General features: G+C 40.2%; 1 protein-coding gene and 1 non-coding gene across 4 annotated transcripts in view; both read right to left on the bottom strand.

Annotated features, from left to right (window-relative positions):
- The window catches only part of UNC79 (unc-79 subunit of NALCN channel complex), a 195,281-nt gene that overhangs the window by 123,184 nt on the left and 51,066 nt on the right, over positions 1 to 21,031 (bottom strand). For all 3 annotated transcript variants that reach the window (XM_045815776.2, XM_045815778.2, XM_045815777.2), the window contains 7 exons: positions 18,975 to 19,039; positions 14,639 to 14,727; positions 13,973 to 14,013; positions 11,308 to 11,336; positions 5,771 to 6,000; positions 3,776 to 3,947; positions 1,981 to 2,211 (listed from right to left, as the gene is read on the bottom strand). In XM_045815776.2, coding sequence (XP_045671732.2) covers positions 1,981 to 2,211; positions 3,776 to 3,947; positions 5,771 to 6,000; positions 11,308 to 11,336; positions 13,973 to 14,013; positions 14,639 to 14,727; positions 18,975 to 19,039 — 857 coding nt within the window. The remainder of the gene's footprint in view (positions 1 to 1,980; positions 2,212 to 3,775; positions 3,948 to 5,770; positions 6,001 to 11,307; positions 11,337 to 13,972; positions 14,014 to 14,638; positions 14,728 to 18,974; positions 19,040 to 21,031) is intronic.
- Positions 15,671 to 15,774, bottom strand: LOC123803971 (U6 spliceosomal RNA). The gene has a single exon (XR_015721939.1). It is a non-coding gene; the product is annotated as a U6 spliceosomal RNA (small nuclear RNA).

Below are 21,031 nucleotides of genomic sequence, written 5' to 3'. Positions count from 1 at the left end.
TCAGGAAGCTCACCAAACACCCGCATCGGCCCTGCTCTGCTCCAGGGAATAACCACGACGGAGGCACTGATGTCCTCACTCCATCATCTAAAGACGCACTGAGCCCAACATCTACAAATCTTGACTGGCTTCCCTGTGGCCTCAAAAACTAGGTTTCTAGTCTACTATCCCCATTAACCTTAGTTTTGTCTGTCTATCTGTTTCCCTGTCCGAATCCATGCCCTCTTCCCTTTGCAGATCTCTCACCTGGAAGCACCTAACCCGAATCCAGAGCATCAACTGTGCTTCCTCTTTGTGTGAAACTTCTCCTGAAGTTTCAGATGGGAGAAATGGGGGGGAACCACTCAGACCCCCAGACTTGGTATAAAGATTATTTTAATGAAAACATTTAAGCTAAAGAAGATGCAGAGAGACACCTTACGCCAACTTCTGTTGTCTGACTTAAACAGAGCTTCCGGAAAATACCACTTCCCTTAGAGGGAGTTGTCTGTGAATTCAGCTCCTGTGGAGACAGACTGCCCAGTGCCACTCGCAACAAAAGGCCCGAGAGAACTTTCCATATCTTCCCATTCCAGCCCTAACTCCCCCATACACACCTTTTATCTCTGGCTACTGAGGGAGTAACCCATCCCCGAGTATCCAGTGATGGACTGAGTACTGAGCGCTATGTGTAAATACACTCTGTCTTTTCTCTCCTGACTAGGTCTGTTGCTGGTTAACATGCAGGCCCTCAGCCACTGACCCATGTTGGAAGGGGGAAAATTTTCCTCCCACTTCTTCTTATCTTCCAAAATCAGAGCAGACCAATCTTATACTTTTCCAAAGGAAACAACAGAAAACATACCAACAGCGTCAAAGAATGCCATGAAATAAGGAATTTCCAGCATGCAAAAATCCAATTTTATATGTGAATCAGTAGGTGGCAGCAAAGGAGAAAGAAGTGTATCTTGATAAACACACAGAACTGCTCTGCGTCCCAGAAATCTAATAAAAGCTACTCCTTTTGATGGTCTATGCTCTATTTTATCCTGAAATGTCTTATTCAGATTGAAAAATGCCTCAATATCTCATTGAAAGCAACCCAAAAAAATCACAAATACAATAAAATTCAGAAAATACCTTGAAAAAATTCATATATTCCTTCCAAAACCTGAATCTGGACATCCACCTTGCTAGGTTAGACACAAATTATATTGGATTAAAAAAATATGGGGTCTAAGCTGTAAATCTGGAGCCTATAATCCACTGAGGCAAAAGCAAAAGGATGAGCTCAGAGAAACCTGTCCTGTAAGCCAGAGGAAAACGAGCATTTGGGCACTTCCTAAGCTTTTTTTGGCATTCCAAATGCGAGGGCAGGGATTTCTACCATTCATCTCCAGAAATATATGTGAAATCGCTCCTAGTCAAATGTTAGCCTTTCCGTAGACAGTAGACCAGAAAAGGACTAGCTCTAGCAGTCTCAGAGAAAAAAAAAATTTCTAGTACTTAATTTAAAAACATATTCAGGGGTGCCTGGGTGGCACAGCGGTTAAGAGTCTGCCTTCAGCTCAGGGTGTGATCCCGGCGTTATGGGATCGAGCCCCACATCAGGCTCCTCCGCTATGAGCCTGCTTCTTCCTCTCCCACTCCCCCTGCTTGTGTTCCCTCTCTCGCTGGCTGTCTCTATCTCTGTCGAATAAATAAATAAAATCTTTAAAAAAATAAAAAAATAAAAACATATTCAGCAATGTCAGGGAAGAATCCTCCCTTAAATTCTTAAAGATACTTCACACGTTCATCTTGCCATTCCTCCCCATCCCAAACCAACATCAAAGCAGCACACCACCTAAAATGTAGTGCATAACTAACCTCGTTCAGCTGTGTTAACTAAAATAAGGAGAGACATTCCCTCTTCTACAGACACTGATAACACGCTAATGGTGGGGCAGAGCTTCTCCCAATGCCTCTCCAACAAGGTCCGAGCTGTGGGCCTCCACTTACCCTGGCGAACTCCATTGGTTTGGGAAGAAGGCACATGACCATGACATCAAAGCGCACATCACATACTGTCTTCAACCACTTGGTGACAAACTGAGGCTTCAGTTTTTCCACCAAACTCCCGACTTCATCATCCATCATATACGCTGTGGAGTGAAACCACTGAAACACCATGGCCACCAGCCTGGCCAAGCTTTCCGTAGGTGTGTTCTCACTGGGTGTGCAGAGGCTCACCTGCAAATGAGCAGATTAGACTCTGCTTCAGCCTCCATCCATCTCTACATAATTATTTCATATTCATTTAAAAGCAAAAAAAAAAATGTTCCCAATAATCCATTTGAAATAGGCACTTCTGGGGGCGCCTGGGTGGCACAGCGGTTAAGCGTCTGCCTTCGGCTCAGGGCGTGATCCCGGCATTCTGGGATCGAGCCCCACATCAGGCTCCTCCGCTATGAGCCTGCTTCTTCCTCTCCCACTCCCCCTGCTTGTGTTCCCTCTCTCGCTGGCTGTCTCTGTCGAATAAATAAATAAGATCTTAAAAAAAAAAAAAAGAAAAGAAAGAAATAGGCACTTCTATAAATGATGGAGGATCGGTTAACTTAGAAACTGTTCCTCAAAGGAGAGATGGATTACAACAGTAATTTCCCTTGGAGACTGCACCTTTCAATAAGCCTCTTCCCTATTAGAAATCTATTTTGTAATCTACACCAGATAAATGCTTTTTAAAAAGTTAAGTCTGCAAAGTGAAATTTCATAAATATCTTCAGTGAAAAAATAACCTACATTTCCATTCCAAAAGTATCAGATTTAGCTAAGGATTTTCTATCAGTAATGATTCTGAAAGCTTAGCGCCCCCTAATTCACCACATTATAAATGGACTTTTAAAAACAGTTCATTATTTATTCATTATTCATTCTGTAATAATCTTTTATTCTCCATAGTAGGGGTCAGGAATGTACAAAATAAAGAAAATGCTAACCTTTGCCTTCAAAGAGTTCATGATAGCAATCATTATGTCATTATATAATAAGCTCTAGGAGCAAAACATGTGAAATTAACAATTAGATACCAATTTGGTAAGATAAAACAAAACATGACTTTCTCAGATAACCATGTAAAATCATAAAAGAGATGTGTTTCTATAGAGACTTAATCTGTCTCCGATGGGCAGAAACAAAAGTCTGCTTCTCTACACGATTGGCAAGTTCAGCCTGCATGGAATTTGGGGCCAGAATGTTTGATCTTTACTGAATGAATGTTGCCAGTGGATCAGTCAAAAACAGTCAACTTCCTCATGTTAACATGGCTCTAATTTTTCTGGCTGTATGCAGACTTGCCATAAATACGCAAAAAGTGGCACAGAGACTGAACTTTCAAGAAAAACGTCATGTATATAGGCAGGATGTGAATGATCTGCAAATTATACTGACTCCAAGAGTTCACAACATACCCTAGCAACTTTCCCATTCGTTTTCTGTCAAAGGTGCCTTTCAAACAGTCCAGGGTCTGGCCAGTAGGTTTCAACACCTGGCTGTTCTTTAGACTCAACTGGGGAGCTTTTTTAAAAGTTCCCAAGATTCTGGGATGGGATCTGGGCATTGCCATTCTTTAAAAGCCTTCCCAGGGAAACCTAGCGTGCAACCTAGGGTTGAGAGTCACTGTCCCAGAATATAGAGTCCCACTGCCAAGGTTAACTTTTCACTATTTACTATTTGCTTCTTTGAAAAGAACAGGAAATGTTCCTCATCGGTGCAATGTTGTCGTGAGAAATAAGAAAGCGGAGGATTATTTTCTTACTAAAAACCATATTCCGAATTGACTGAGTAGCCGCTGGTCGTGTTTATCATCGTCCTTGTTGTCAAAGTCAGTGTTATCCAGGGAATGGTGGGAAGAGGAAAGGCCCAGCTGCCGCCGGCGGTTCAGTTCATATTCTCGCTGCTCAGCATGGAACTCAGCTTCTTTCAACAAGCTGCCAAAGATAAGCAATGTCAAGTCAGACCACTGAAAAAACACATTCGAGGTGATGACCCACTCAGAGTAACTACTTCATGAGCTCTCACTTAAGCCTTCCCTATCGCTCTCCTTTCAGTTGGTATCCTTTCTTTCCTTGCACTCCATCCTCATTTCAAAAATGAACAAACTGAGGCACAAAAAGGTTGCTTCTCCAATCAATTAGGATCAAGCAAAACTGATGTAATCTGGCCTCTGGTTCACCAACCATCCCACTAGACGTCAACACTTCCCCTGTATCTAATCTGAGGTTATGTGGACATCAAATGCATGGTACAAGGAGAGACTGAGGAATTTATACCCAAATGGAAAAATACTTAATATTCAGAGATCTGAAAATGAGCAACAAAGACTCCTTTTTCAATCTGCTAAACAAGTCATAATTTTTAAAAATAAAACCCAATGGAGGGACCCGGGTGGCTCAGCCGGTGAAGTATCTGACGTCTGCTTAGGTTATGATCTCAGAGGTCCTAGGATAGACCACTGTGTTGGGCTCCCCGCTGAGTGGGGAGTCTGCTTGCCCCTCTGCCCCTCCCCCTGCTTGTGTGCTCTCTTTCTCTCCCTCAAATAAATAAATAAAACCTTTAAAAAAATAAAAATTTAAAAAATTTAAAAATAAAACCCAATGTTGGCAAGGGCATACCAAAAAACTAGCCATTTCATACAGTGCTGTTGGCATTATAAATTCATATACATACTCTGAAAATCAGTTTGGTGATGTATCAATAGCCATGAAAATATACCCTTTTGACCCAGCCAACCACATCTGTCATCTACCCTAAGAAAATAAAAAATACAAAAACAGCGCTATTCACAAAATTTTTTATCAGAGTAATTTATAATACTAAAGGATGGATGGAAGCAACCTAGAAATCTAAAGGTGGAGGGAAATAATCTAGATGAAAATTATGTTTCCAGTAAAAATGGTAAACATGGAAACTATATAATGACATGCAAAAGAGCTCATGGTATAATGTTACATCAAAAGGAATTGCAGATACACTGTGATTACAGTCACATAAATAAGAAGTGCATTTGAGTCCAACCAGAAGAATGTGTGCAAAACTGATCATGATGACAGCAGTATGGGTGATTATTTTTTTCGATTTCCAAACTTTCTATAATGTTTCATTTGACAAACATTTATTGCATTTCTACACCTGTCAGCCATTGGAGTAAGAGACACAGAAGAGTCCCTATCCTTAAAACTACATTCTAATATTATTTCTTTAATTTTTAAAAATCTTGCCTCAATGAATATTGTACAAAAAGAGAACGAGTCTGGAAGTTATCGTTTCCAAATCTCCTTTTACTGTCATGCGATAGGACAGAAAGCCCGCAGCCTACAGGACTGGACCCCCTGGCTGAGCCTGCTGGTTTACCCCCGTACCGAATTACCTAGAGTTCTCCCGCACTTCACTGTGCGCAATCAGGCTAGGGCACCCCTCCTCCCAGTCCTCACTCTGATGGGCGCCTGCCCTTCGCTCCCCCGAGACTCTTGGCTCTGCGCTCCCACAGTGGATCGCAACTGCGTGCTTCTGTTGTTATAGTCCCTCCAGAGGTAACGAAGGCAGAGACTCCATTTTATTCTCTCCTGTCTCTCAAGTGCCTAACACAAGCCTGGCACATCGATAAAAAATATTGGGTGAATGAATGAATGAAAACATCGTTGCTGCATGGTGGACGGTGAGAGGCTAGAGGGGGGCCCCTGAAGTTGAATTAACTTTACACATAAAGCCAAGGCGGTGTTTGGGGCGGGCGCCTAAGCAAGCTGCCCGTTACCTGATCACGGCCTCCACGGCGCAGACCAGCTCCTCGGCGCCACATTCCCGAGTGTTGATGGGCGGCGGGGAGGTCTGATAGAGGTGGGTCTCCGAGGCAGCCCCCACTTCATTGCTGTGATGATTCGAGTGGCATCTTTTGCAGTACCGAACAGGCCGGTTGCCGTGACGGCCGCAGCACCCCGCTGAAAAGCAGGTGACCACCGCTCTTCTGACGTGAGAACTGCAGTTCTAGAGGCAAAAAAAAAAAAACCAAAAAACAAAAAACCCAAACCAAAATCAACTAACGCTGATCAATGAGGTAAAGGTGGCTAAGAATTGGAACAAATGGAAAGCTAAGGGACCACCGGAAGTGGCCGCACATTTCTAAAAAGTTTCTACAAGACAGGTCGTCTCTAACCAGTTAGACCTCAGGCATAGTTAAAAATAAACTTAAGAAGTGGGTTCTACTAGTGTGAGTGGCAGAAACGTCCTAATGTGAGTGGAACCGTGATGGAAAGCCCTCTGTAAAGTTACCTCAGTCATGGGGTGGGGGTGGGGTGCTTTCTGGATTATTTCCAGTTGGTGTTTCAAGAGTTTTCAGCAGAAATATGGAGAAAAAAACCCTGAAACTGTGGCCCAGAGAGAGAGCATCATAGCACATCAGAACAAGAAAGGAATAGTTTTAACCCTCAGATTAAACTTTCAAAATTATTTTATCCACCCCTGAATGAGCAGATTTCCACTACAGGTCCTCTGTCCTTGCTGTGTGACAGGTAGGGGGGCGTGCTGCACTGAGCTGATGGCCCCAAGCAGGCCGCCCACTCCCACCAGCGCTCTTTTCCTCAAGACCTAAAGAATACGTCAAACATGTCGACTGACACCACAGGAACATAGCAAAACACAGCAAGAACCATTCACAGAATCAGCCGCTGACATCAACTACAGGCAAGGAATCCACAGAGGAAGGGATGCCAATGAGAAAAGTAGGGATACAAAGAGAATCTGGAGTCCAGGGGGCTACTCAGAGCTGCCCTGACAAGAGGCAGAGGAGAGAGGCACCCTCCACATGAAGCCATCTGAGGAGCTGTCAGGAAACATTCCTGACCTCCACAAAAATATGTGTCCTGAGCTGGTCAGAGATGCCACACCACATACTCAATGTCTTGTGTCCTGTGAGCTTTTCAGTCTTTCAATAGAGCTTATAAAGATCTGACCACCTCTGGGGCATACCATTATGAATGCAGAGCTCGGTGAAGATTTGAACCCCACCCCACCCCCACCAATGACAGATCTTTTGAGGAGACAGAAGAAGGGAGGAAGCAAGCACAAAACCTACATCGAACCACTGACAACATATTGAACTGGCTGTCAGAATGACCATTTCAAAGGAAGGTTTCTTCCACGTTGATTTTAGCACAGGGCTCTGGGTTCTAGTGCTTAGAAATCTCATCTTCTGAACAGGACGCAGGCGAATGAATCATAAAAGCAAGTTTAAAATTTCTGTAATATTTTTTTCTCTTTATTAATAAGGGTTTTTTTTTTTTAATTATTTGTTAAAATATAGTGTGCTTCTTCTGCAACTGAGGCCCAAGTCTTGTGAGCATCCAGGTCACTCCTGACTTCACCAAGTGGTGTATTTTCCCTGCTGTGTCCTTTCTGTCTTTCTCATACACTAACTTTTATTCTGGAAGCACATGAATCCTTATTGGTTTGGCACTTCTGCTCCCCACCAAACCAACAGCACACCACTAGCAGTGTGGTATATATCAGAGTATATTCTTAGTGTTTAATTTCTTCCTCTTGGTTATACTTAGTCTTTGTTCCTCTGGGATTCCCACTATTCTATAAACAATAGGATGAGGATATGGGTTTAGTGGGTAGTTATTCACTATAATAAAGTCTCAAAGTTTAAGGCCTACAATTTACCATCTTATTTTCTGGTCGCAAATTATTTACATTCTTCCCACATGCAAATTCTTGGCTGGAGGTTCAAGGTCTTGTCATCTAAACCAAGTCAAGCTGTGGATGAGGCTCTTTGGGTTGGCTTCCTCAGGTACGTATCCATTTGCCTTGAATCTAGATGGGCTGCTTCAACCAATAAAGTATGGCAGAAGTGATACCTATCTGACTCCTGAGGGCAGATTTCCAAAGACATGCAACTTTCACTGGCCATCTTGAAATGCTCTCTCCTCAAACAGTTCTCATTGGGATGCTCAGCATTCTGTCATGGCCAAGCCATGTGGAGAGGCAATGTGCATGTAAGTCTCTTGTCAACAGTGCTAGCTAAGGCCAGCATTCACGTCACCCCATCCCAGAGCCCAAACATATGATCTGGAAGCCTCTAGATAAGTCCAGTGCCCAGTTCTTCAAGTCTTCCCAGATGAGGCCTCAAACATCATCAAGCAGAGGCAGGCTATGGACTGTGCCCTGTCCAAATCCCTGACCAACAGAATCTATGAGCATCGGGGCGCCTGGGTGGCAAAGTGGTTAAGCGTCTGCCTTCGGCTCAGGGCGTGATCCCGGCGTTATGGGATCGAGCCCCACATCAGGCTCCTCCGCTATGAGCCTGCTTCTTCCTCTCCCACTCCCCCTGCTTGTGTTCCCTCTCTCGCTGGCTGTCTCTATCTCTGTCAAATAAATAAATAAAATCTTTAAAAAAAAAAAAGAATCTATGAGCATCATTAAATGGTTGTTGTTTAATGCTGCCACATTTTGAGTGATTTCTTATGCAGTTATCTGGATATACTGCTTATCCTGGCATCTGGAACGCCAACTAAGAGCCAACCTGCTTTAACACCATGTGCCATCAATTCTAACAACAAAATACTTTGCCCCAAAATAACCTTTGGTTGCTTCAAGTTCTAAACAATTATTGTGGCTCCCACTAAGTTTTAATAATGTATTTCCAAGCCAGAATCATTCCTCAACCCATGTGGACTCAGCTATATGCATTCCTTTCAAAAGCAAACTAGAGAGATCTCCCTTAGATTCAGATTCCGCTGAACATGGTTTTCCCCAGCCACTCTGTTTCACTGCTTTGAATTTTAAACATAAAAAAATAACTCCAGCCTGGCTCATAGAATGACAGAAGTGAAATAAATCAAAGTCTGTCTCTTTACCTTTACAATCTTGATGCTTATTTTAAACCTACTGTTCAAATGTAGGAATATGTCCTCCAAAAGAGGTAGACACAACTGTGTCCAAAGCAAGTTCAAACAATTCTGAACAATTATGAACTTAAGGAATGTTCTCCAAATACAAAATATAACACTTATTAAAGGATAATAAAAATATGCTAATTTGAAGCTTATTGCTAAAAATAATTTTGCCGTAAAAAGGAGGGCAGTGTTAAAAAAAAAAAAAAGATCCACTCTGGAATCAAGTATATTAGGTATAACACCAGAGCCAGGACATGCTCATTTAGAATATAAAACTGTTTCTCATCCTTGTCTCTCTGGCTTATAAAAGATTCTCAAAGTAGGAAATAGCCTCAGGATAAAAATCAAATCAAACGTATGCTGACTGGCTGCACGATCCTTTGTTAAAACTTCAGAAGGATGGAAGGTGATGCCTAGTTGAGCCTTTCAGCTAGAACAGGGCTTCTAATAATTTTAAGGGCAGACCAAAATGCCCAAAGTATAGAAAGGACTGTCCCCAAAAGAATTATAGATGTGGCTTTGGGGGCACTGAACTCCAATGAGATTTACTGAAAACCCAGAGTTTTACAGTAAGTCTTCACTAGCAAAAGTGCCACCAACATAGACTAAAGGAGACAGACACGGTTCAACATGAAAGGAAGTCTATGGGACTACGTTCAGGGGACAAGCCAAGAGAGTCCCACAGCTACAACATGTACCATTTCTTCTTGGAAAAGAAAGATGTCTCAGAGAGTAGAGGAAAGAATTCAGGAGAACAACAATGGATTAAGGAACTACTCCCAGGAAGTAGAACCAGATCCTAGTCAAGTTACATTCACCATCTCTGGAGACATTAGAACCATTGACATGTTTGTGGCTGGAACTGCTATCATCCATTGACAGCAATGTGCCTCCCCTTCTTCTTCTGAACCGGAGGTCCACAGCTATTATCCTGTCCCTAACTCACCATTGTTGGGGGGGGGGGGGCAGATAACTTGCCTTTTTAGTTCACAGGTCTCTGGATCAAGAGAATTTGCACCCAAGGAGTTTCATCAGGGACCAGACCAAATGCAGATCATAGGACAATGAACTGAAGCTGTAAATGGATTTAAGACTTTAGGAGGTCTTGTCAGGTGGTGGAAGTATTTTACATGTGGAAGAAATGTTAGTAATTATGGCCAGAGAGGGTAGATTGTGGTAGATCAAATGTGACCACGGAATTCTTGTCACCCCTTCTATAAAGTGGAGAAATCTATTTCCCCTGTCCTTGAATCTGGGCTGGCCCGGGGACTTGCTTTGACGGGTGGAATGCAGCAGAAGCCATGTGACTTAACATCAGTCACAAAAGGCCTTGCAATTCGGCAAATCTCCTTCACTCAGAACACTGCTGCCTTGTGAACAGACCCAGCCTCGCCCCCTAGACGATGAGACACCTAATGGCAAGAGGGAAAGCCAGACACCCTGTCATCCCCACCACTCCGGCTGTCCCAGCTGTGGCCCCAGACATGGGAATGAAGTCCTCTGGGACCAGCCAATCCCTAGACTACCCACCAGTTGACTGCAGGCACATGAGTGAGCCTAGAGGAGTTTATCAAAAGCACTGCCTAGTTGAGCACAGGCCAAATTGTCAATCCACAGAATTGTGAACTAATGAGTACCTGTTGTTACTAAGCCATGCCTAAATTTTAGGATTACTACGTGACGACAGTTAACTGAAATAGTCCTCTGAAGGTACCCACTCATGACCAAGTCCTAAAACGTTTAAATGACTTGTACATGGGCTCATAGGTAGGAGGGGACAGAGCTGTCCAGAAACCAAGTGTTTCAACCAACCAATCCAAAGTTCTTTGTATGACACCACACTACCTTGTCTAGTACTTTTCAACAGCTAGAACAAGAAAAGAGGATGGAAATGGCTGAGGGAAATGGTCATGAAAAGTGGCTAAAGGAAATTTGAAAGTGGCATCTTCAACTAGAGATACCATTCGGCTTACATATAAATGAATATTTTCCATACATAGTCCGTCTGGGTATGTTTGACACACGTTTCGGACTATTTGCACTCCACTTCAAAACAAGAAAGATTTTGAGCATACAAGATACATCCCTTACCAAAGTTATGTTGCATGGTCTGCGTGGTCACTCAAAGCTTTTTGTCATTAGAGTTACACATAGGCTTTTATTTCAGATTACTTATCAAAGATACTATGCGTAAGATGGGTGAGCAAAAGCAGAAATGAAAACAGAGACCATTCGGACATAGCAATCTTGCATGCTAAATTATTTCTTTTCCCCCTTCACGAATACAATGACATGTACATACTGGGAAACCAAGGGGCAGAAATGAGGCAGATGTCAATGAATGGCTTTACATACACACAGCAAATCATGCCCCACGACACAGATGGTTTGCTCTTACCTTCTTCTGACATATAGCAGATATTTCAGCTGTAAGGGGAAGGTACACAACATATCAACAAAGCAAGACAGCCCATTTTAAATAAGGGCAGCCACAAAGAGGGGTAAACACAAGCTTAGTAATACAACCTCTAGACTTCGCCCAAACAGCTTCTCTCTTGCCTTATTAATGGTCATCTACCTGTGTGTGATGAGGTCAGGAACACCTGCATGCTACAAATACCTCACCTATTCTTACAAGTCATTCAACCTCCTGAGACATGTCTTAGAATTCAGATCATGTCAAAACCAAAGCAAAATAACATTAATCTCATCTCTTCATTTGACAGAACAAAACTGAGATTTGCATGACTTCTTCAGCCTCACACAGGCTATCAATGATAAAGGCAGATTCCAAGATAGTGCCTCTGGGTTCCCTGCTTATTGCTCTTCCATTACACCATGACACCGAGTTGATGTGATATATTTAGAGCTTCACCATGGAGATGATTTGCTATTTCAAAACTGTAGAAAAAACTTACTAACTTGGATTACTCAGACTTGAACTATTGATTTATATCAGTCCTTAGCTAGTGTAAAATCAGCTGCATGCTCATTTCAGAGAAAGCAATTTTCAAACCCACGGATTGGCCAGCTGGAGTAAGGCTGTCAAACTATGGTCTACTTCAGGACTGACCTTAAAAAATGGATACAAACTCTTTTTAGTGGGCATACCAAGTATTTACATGAAAACTGATGCTTGAGAGCACTTGAAAATAATTTTTTTTAAAGATTTTATTTATTTATTTGACAGAGAGAGAGGGAGGAAACAAGTGAGCACAAGCAGGGGAAGTGGCAGAGGCAGAGTGAGAAGCACGCTCCCCGCTGAGCAGGGAGCCCGATGCGGGGCTTGATCCCAGGACCCTGAGATCATGACCTGAACCGAAGGCAGATGCTTAACCGCTGAGCCACCCAGGTGCCCCTGAAAATAATTTTTCCAAGAATATGTTAACATTCCCCCTGAAATAGTAGTTCAAAAAATGAACTAACACATTACTTACAGTATAGTCTACATTACAATTTATTAAAAAGATCAAAGGTAAATGTCTCCCAAACTGTCTGGAAATTATGAATTAGTGGATGCCAAATCAAAGAAATTTATAACTCGATTTTTAAAACTGGTTTTGTATAATTAATGATGATTCAACAGTTTGATATCTTAGAGTTTGTCTTAACCTGAGGTTAATGTCACATCTCTAGATAAATAATTAAAAGTCAGTCTTCTTCCAGAGATGAATATCGTCTTGAGAAGGTGACCAGAATTCAGCAACATATCTGATATTTTAAAATGTAGCTTAGAACCTGACTAAACTACATTTTATGGGCTTCACCTCAGAACACTGGAAGTTCATTAACAGGGTAGCCTAATTTAAGGGGGAAGAATTTACCTTTACCCATATAAACCCAGATTTTTTTTACAGATATTCTTATGAAATTTTTCAGAATGTCTCTTTGAAGGATCTAGAGACTGACATTACTGATCCATTTTATAGATGAAAAGCATTCACTAAACTAATTTATTTCTTAAGGTTGAGATGACCTAATATTAAAAGTTAGACCACAGGGAGGGCCTGGGTGGCTCAGTTGGTTAAGCGTCTGCCTTCAGCTCAGGTCATGATCTCGGGGTCCTGGGATCCAGCCCCAAGTCATCGGGCTCCCTGCTCAGTGGGGAGTCTGCTTCTCCCTCTCCCTCGGCCCCTACCCTCACCTCGTGCTCTCTCTCTCTCTCAAATAAATAAACAAAATCTTTTTTAAAAATCTTAGGACTACAAAGAAATAGTGTAATTATCATCAAGAAAATGGCCTTATATTTTTTTTAATGTTCACAGAATTTAGTTAACATAAGGTTTTTGCATTTCTTTTTAAATATGGCCTTTTATAGAAAGTCTTTTATTATCTACCTCTGAAGTCATATATCAGGTTCCTCCTATGTGCCTGATCTGTGTGCAGTATGTCCCCAACTTTTCTCACCTTTCATCTTTCCTCTGCTTTCCTGAATACTTCCCCTGGTCACTTCAGCCTCCAATTAAGCAGCTGGAATACCTGCTTCCAGATGTGTAAAGGAATGCTCTGTCTGGGACCTGCCAACTTATCAGACATAGCTTTCCGAACTCAAACAAACTACAAGCATCACACCATCCCATCTTTTCACTGAGATGAGTCCCATAAACTTTATCCCCATTTTACTGGGGAGACTGAGTCTCCAAGCAATTAAATGATCTTCCCTAAAAAGGCAGAGTTATTAATAGTGGTAGGAGAAAGACCTATTAGTCAGTGTTCTTTCCACTCATGTTCCCAATTCTCTTTCAGACCTGGCACAGCAAACACCATTGGCAATGCCTGTTATGTATACAGAAAATCTCTTAAGACATAATTCAGCAAGGCTTCCATCATACGGAATCCTAATTCTAACATCTACTCTTAGTTTTGATTGAGATGCTCCCTCTTCCTTCCAAATGTGTGGGTATAAGCAAGACACTGATATAATGCTTCATATCAATGACTATTCATAGAATATAAGACTTTGATTACTGTCTTTGTAAAATAATACAGTACAAAAGGAGACAAACCAACCATGCCATTAATCATGATTACTTATTATTCATCCTTTCTGTGGTAAACCATACCTTGCGGCAGAAGAACATCAATCAACCATTCACTGTGGTCCCTACGAAGAGAAACAAAATTCATTTTTGAGCTTCTTTGCAATGTTACCCTTCCCCATGAATGTTTATAAGCTGCAGGCTATTGCTAGAAGGCTTTCAATAGAAAGGAAATGTAATTAAGAGCACTATCATAATAAACTTTTTAAATGTCTAATGCATTTCAGCTAAATTATAAATTATAGGCATTTCATCGTATTCAGTTATCTTTAAATGATACTTTCCAGATGCTAATTAACCAAACCAAAGTACAGCATGATTTGTACAACGCTGAGGGTGATTCTGTGAAACTAACAAGCAGAGAGAACCCATTTGAACTCTACGTCATGTTTGAAAGCCATGGTTTTATTTTTCTCTGTGGCCTTTTTTAACAGGGTCGCTTTAAAACTGGAGCTGTCTTATTACATGGAATTGCTTTCTCTTATCACATGGGGAGAAATACAGCAACTTTTCAAGGCTGAAATCTTTCAAATGAAAGTTTGCTTTATGTCAAATAACTGACAAAGTAACTTTTCAAAAACAAAAAAGCTAGTGGGAAATGTGAGTAATGTGATCAATTTGAGTCCAACCGATTGTTCTTATCTTCTCTTGTTGCCCTATTTCCTTTTCTTCGAGTACCCATATACCTACCCTGCGATCCTCTGGCTGCATTCTTCACAGAGATACAATGGGGGTGGTTTATCCCCCAGAGCTACTGACAGGGAAGGGTCTATACACATCTGAAACACATGAAAAAGGCAGAATGAACTGTCCTGTCCGTTTATCACATCCCCCATATCGTGAGCACAAAGATTTTGATTGTGACAGATTTTCAGAAGCAAAGTGGAATAAATATTTTTAGTAAGACCCACTTAACCTATAGCTGCTTTTCCTGCACTGGCTGATGTATCCACACTGGAGATTTAAATGTGCCGACTGTGGTTTTTCATTTCTCCTGTTATCTACAATTAAGTAACAAATAGTGTCAACAAATCCACTTTCATTCGAAAGAAGAGAAAATATTTTGTTCAATGGTAGCTCGAATTGCTTCTATGTACCTCGTACATTCATTCCTGCCTGAAAGTGATAAACACAGCAATCTCTTTAGGAAGAGGAAAACATATTAAAATTTTAAAAATCATAACTGCTACCAAAATTCTGGCAGTTGAGAATTTTGCTTCTTAAAAGAAACCTTAGTTCAAAAAATTTCACGTGAAATCTAACACTGAGCGATCGCTTTTCTTACTCTGGAATCTAGGATCTGTATCAATCATCCAATGTCACATTTTCAGGTGTTTTTCCTTCCACACATGACCTGTCGTTCATTTAACCTTGCTGTGCCCTGTTCAGTTTTGGATTATTTATGGCTGAGTTTTCATGAGCCGAAGCACAGAGATGAAAAGTGTTTGCTTTGCTGTCGATCATCAGGATAGATCAAATATCTGGATGTTTAAATCCAAGTGAACACAACTAGCTGAATCTTGTATGTTGCATCAGGTTAAATTACTATGAGTTACCAAAGTCATTCTGAATTCTGTTCCCATCCTTCAAGAAATAATCCACACTATAGCTGATTGTGCAGTTAACATACCTAGGACAGAGATTCTTCTGGAACTCCATTCTGCCTTTTCTCTAGTTGTTTTTACTGATTAGAGAGGAAAAATAAACCACACTTATAACCCAAACAGCCTGAAAAGTTTCACATGTCATCCCGTGCAGGGGCCCTTCTGTAATGGACTTTCTCTGTATCATTCCAATTTTAGTATATGTCCTGCTGAAGCGAGGACAACCCTGAAGAGTTTCAGAGATGGGGGAAACAAGAGTTGGAATTCCTAAATTTCAGTCGTTATACCATCAAAATCTGTAAATTATTTATTCCCTAATGCTAAAGTTCCAGTGTGAAAATTTTCCTTCGGTAAGTTTCATGGTTCCTTTGATGCAATGAATAACTAATACTATTTGGTGTGTTAAATGAGGGGTTAGCAAACTTTCTGCAAATGACCAGAAAGTAAATAGTTCAGGCTTTGTGGACCCTCTGATATGTTCTCTGTCAAAACTACTCAACTCTGCTGTTGTAGCATGAAAGCAGCCATAGACAGTACGTAAACAAATGAGCACAGCTGTGTTCCAATAAAACTTTATTTGCAAAACTGTCAGCAGGCCAGATGTGGCTGTGGGCCCTAGTTTGCTGACTCCTGTGTTAGATAATTATCTGGGCTCTAAAGTATTTCACAAATTGATCTGCAAACAGAACCAAGTAAAACCAAAAGCAGAGTGTGATATAATGAATTCTTAAGTTCCAACATCTTTTCATGTTGAATCCTGTCACAGCTCTTGGCTCTTGCCTAAAAAAGTACGTTTTTGCAGTGCATTGCAACAAAAACAGGTAATACTTTTCTATTTGGCAAATCATTACTGCCTAGGGGTAAAGTTCACAAATATGGAGACAGTACGCTTTTTGTGAGGATAAATCCATTTTCCCTGAGTCTTTCCCATGCACTCGATGTAGACCTGTTCTTCAATATAGTTAATTCACTTTCATTTCTAATAAGTTATTGATATTCCACTCAAAGGGAAAAACTCCTACAATGCCGGAACTATAAGCATTACATATTAGCTAGGTGACCTCTGACATGTTAAATGAATTAGTTCACATGACCCATCACATTTGTGGACAGTACGGTCAATTCTGTTTACTCTGAACAGGTCAGTTTACATCTATATTAATTATGTTCATAACTGATTGCTACATTAAAAAATAGTTATTTTCCATTTATAAATGTAGAGGCTTAGGAAAATGTATGCCCAGTGTAGAGGCTTAGGAAAATGAAGAACAGAAGAAAATTTAAATAAGTCATTAAACTGCCATCTCAATGCACTAATAGCATTCTGATGAGCATGAATATGCATATAAATATACATATATGTGATTTTTAAATTAAATTGACATCATACTATAAAGGATGACTTCCCTTTCATTTAACATTATTCTGTGAGTATCTGGATGTTGGATACTCTCCACCTATATGTCACATGGTCATACCTACCTGGGTTTGGGGAGTGCTCATATTGCAATGAAAAAACAATACTGAGCCAGATCTGTTGTCCTGCAAAAACAGCCCCAGCACTGGAAGCACTAAGAAGAATGTTACCTTTCCAGGGAAGCAGAGTAAAAATACAAAAGAAAACTCTTTAGGAATGCTGGAGTTCAGAAAATAAAATTTGGGGGGATGTTGATAAAGATAGAGGTGGTGGTTGCACAGCATTGTGAATATGCTAAATGCCACTGAATCATTCACTTTAAAATGGTTACATTTATGTTATGTGAATTTCACCTCACCTAAAAATGGGACAGAAAGTAGAATGGTTTGGCCTCTACAGGACTGGCTACAGGGAAGAGCCTATAAGCAAAGCAAAGCCCAGCCAGAGGGGTGGACTAAGCTGTTTGCCTAGAAAAGAGGGAGAAAATCTAATTTGTGATGACTTCTGGGGGTGGAAAACCGAAAATCATTACTAATCATGAAGCCAGAGGACTCCTGAGAATGCAGTCTGACATAAGATTAGAGAAAAAAATAAGCGGAAAAATCAGACAAAAAGTACCTCTTTTCAGTTGATGTCTGAGTGAACCAAAAGAGGGCATTGTAACATAAGCAGGAGGAGGAAAGGACAGAAACTAAAGTAAGAGAGCTGCGCGATTCTCACCACCTGAAGAATTAAGCTTAATTCCATGGATACCATATGAACACAACATGTGTTTAGCTCAAAATGTCCTCACACCAATGAATCCCAAATGTCTGTGGAAGTTCAGAGGAGGGGTGTTCATAGCTGAATGGGTGAGACTGTGCCTCCACTGGTGGGTTACCTTCTCTTTCTCAACATAAATTCATTCAATCCGCCTTTATCGAAAGCAGAGATGAAGCATAATAATACAAGAATGTCCTCTACTAGTAAGATACATCTGGATGACAATGTTATTATTGGCACTCCTCTGACATTTTTGGTATATGAAACATATTCTGAGGTCCATTTGTATTTCTTTTTGGTTCCATTTATATTTCTTATATCTCATTTTACCTCTTCTACTGTTTCTATAAAATGATACTATTATGTTTCTATTATTTGGTAATCTTTACAGTCTTCTTGTCTGTAGAAGGGAGGCAAACTCCGAGGACACTAGGTTCTAAAAAGTATCTGTGAACTCTGATGATTTGATGTAACTCCCACTCTTCATAATATAAAAATTAATCCTTACAAATCCAGACACTGGTCTCTCCAGCCAAGTATTGTATCCAACAAATATACCACAAACAATTTTGTTAAAAGTTGGGATTATTTTTCTCAACATTCAAATTCAAAGATTCAGGGTTATAACAAGACAGGGAAATTTGTGGTGGTAGAAAAAGAATAAGGCTGGGAGTCAAAGTACCTGGTTCTGGCTTAGGAAATTGTCTTGGCCTCTCTAAACCACTGTTCCCTTATCTCTAAGATACTTTTCCATGCGTTTGCTGCCCAACTACCTCTCAGTCATCTTGACTAAGTCATATCTGTGATCTGAGCCAAAACTTAACAATTTTATCTATTCTGGTCATAGGACTCTTGAACTCACAGTCATACGCTAAACACTCATAATTTGAAATGAGTGAAACAGGGGCAAAGTACATTTCCCGGAATTTATTAACTCAGATAGAAGCCAAATAAGGATTTTGTAAGTGTTTCACCAGGACTATTCTGATAATTACTCATTGCTACACAACACTTGACCAAGAACTCATAGCCAAACCTTCAGTCACCACTATTCATTGCTCTGTCCTGAACCAATTCACCAAAGTACAGTCATATTGAACATGGAGGCGCTTGAGTTTACTACAGAGCACAGGCCTCTGCTTTACAGAGAAGGATGCAGTCTACTCCATTACATTTGGCAATTTGCTCCTGATAATCTGACCACTGACAATACAATATGGAACCTGGTCTAATAAAACAGTACCTTCACAGCTGGCTTGTTAATTGCGTTGTGGCATTCAATGTGCTGGCAGTGGATGGGATTCCAAGCTGTAAAGCAAAACATAGCTGATGAATACTCCTCATTGAACTTATTAGTGCCTTAGTAAAAGCGTAGCAGATATTACACTAGGTTTCTTCCTTCTAAGTAGAACCATCATCAGAAGGCTTCCTAAGATAATCATTTTTTAAATCTATGACAAATTTAAAAATTGAACAAAGATATCACAACCCCATCTATTTTCCCACGGGCAGAGACAAGCTAGTATAAGGTGGCATACACAGTACCATAATAGTACCTCACAATGATATACTATTAGTAAGTTCTCCAAGGTTTTCACACCTATGGTTTTACTTCATCCTGCCAACAACTGTAGAATAGGTATAGCAGATTATTAATCTCATTTCATGTATGAGTAAGTGAAAGTTAAAAAGGTTAAGTAGCCCACAATGGTCACAGAGTTAGTAACTGACAAGCTGAGACTAGAACCTCTAGCTCTCGGTTCTCAACACTGCTCTTTTCATTGTAGTATATACTAAGATGAACATTGTAGATTTCTGGCACCAGGAAGTATTTCAAACTGACGATAACTGAAAAAAATGGTAAGGAAACCTCCACTATTCCATGTCCCACCCCATTCTCATCAAATGTGGAGACTGGAAAGATGAATTTCTTGCCCAAATGAAATATATCTCTTTCTCACACCACAGACTAATATTTGCTAGTTTGCTAATACCCACTCCTTAACACAGTATGCATACAGAATGAGGATAAGACCAAGTGATCTGGGATAGATCAGAATGAAACTCACAACAAGTAATTATCTTCATCTAGATGATTCAGTAGTCCATAGCACTTATCTAACAATACTCCATCATTTAAAAATGCAATAAAATTACATGTTTGAAAGTAGGAAATTTTTCTAAATTGCCAAATACTAATCTTATAGGACTATGATTGGCCTAATATACAAGAATTTGCAAATGAGAGGATATTCTTACTTATGTCCAATTATAATTCAAAAATATTTATTATTAATATTCCAGACCATATAAAGTTTTCTGTCCAGGGGTGTTCCAACTTCAAATCTTCTAGCCTATGATTAGACTAGATATAAGATTATGTGTCAGATTTGAAACTGAGGAAAATAAGGTCAACAGAGCCATTGATTTTAAAAACTACATAATGGGTCAATTTATTTTAAAAGAAGACAAGAAGTACAGACCAAAAACCACTACTCTAAAAACACAGTATCATATCGATTATATTTTTAGAGATAACTAAAGAATAAATAAATCAGTAAGGAATGGATAAATGAAGAAATAATTTTAATACAGGCATTCCATAACTATAATATGTTTCCTACATGTGGAAAAGTCAAGATGAATATAGAGAGCAGCAACAAGTTTTCTTGTGTAACTAAAGAAACCTAGGGAAAAAAAAAAAAAAGACTGCCTTTAACCAATATAGGAGTTGCAAATACATAGGATGTGTGTCTCATTCCTCCAATCCCAAACTCATGACAGATATCACTAATCCATAAGAGCATTCCTTCCTGCTGAGTCCAGAAGTGGCCTTAGAATCCTTCTCAACACAGAGCTCCAGAAAGTTACCACTAATAAAACAGAGTTGGCACATGATATGAGATCTGCTAGCCATTACTGAATCCCTGTATTATAAGAATATTTGCAGATCACTTTATAAATATTAAGAAGTCTTGACACTTACAGATAGAAGTAATATTCAAGATATATAACAACCACTATGGCAAAGGCACAAGGAAATAAGAATGTACAACAGCCATAGCACTTGATCAGGGCTCTAAAGACTCCTGCTTTGTCAGAAATTAATGCTTTATATGTAGTTGGTGGGGATATCTAGGAGGTCCTAATCCTCTAATATTTTATTTCATTTTTACAGAGTGTCACTGAGTTAAGGATAGATTGTAGGATACCCCATTTAGTTTGCCAAATCACACTAGATTTAAACTTACCAGAAGAGGGATTCTTCACTTTTCTTGTGTATCAAAAATCACTTGTCAA

This window comes from Ursus americanus, chromosome 26, assembly GCF_024610735.1.
Source record: "Ursus americanus isolate L20-20 chromosome 26, mUrsAme1.1.p, whole genome shotgun sequence".
Classification (NCBI taxonomy): domain Eukaryota; kingdom Metazoa; phylum Chordata; class Mammalia; order Carnivora; family Ursidae; genus Ursus; species Ursus americanus.
The sequence above is the reverse complement of the archived record's forward strand: the minus strand, read 5'-3'. Positions and strand labels throughout refer to the sequence as shown.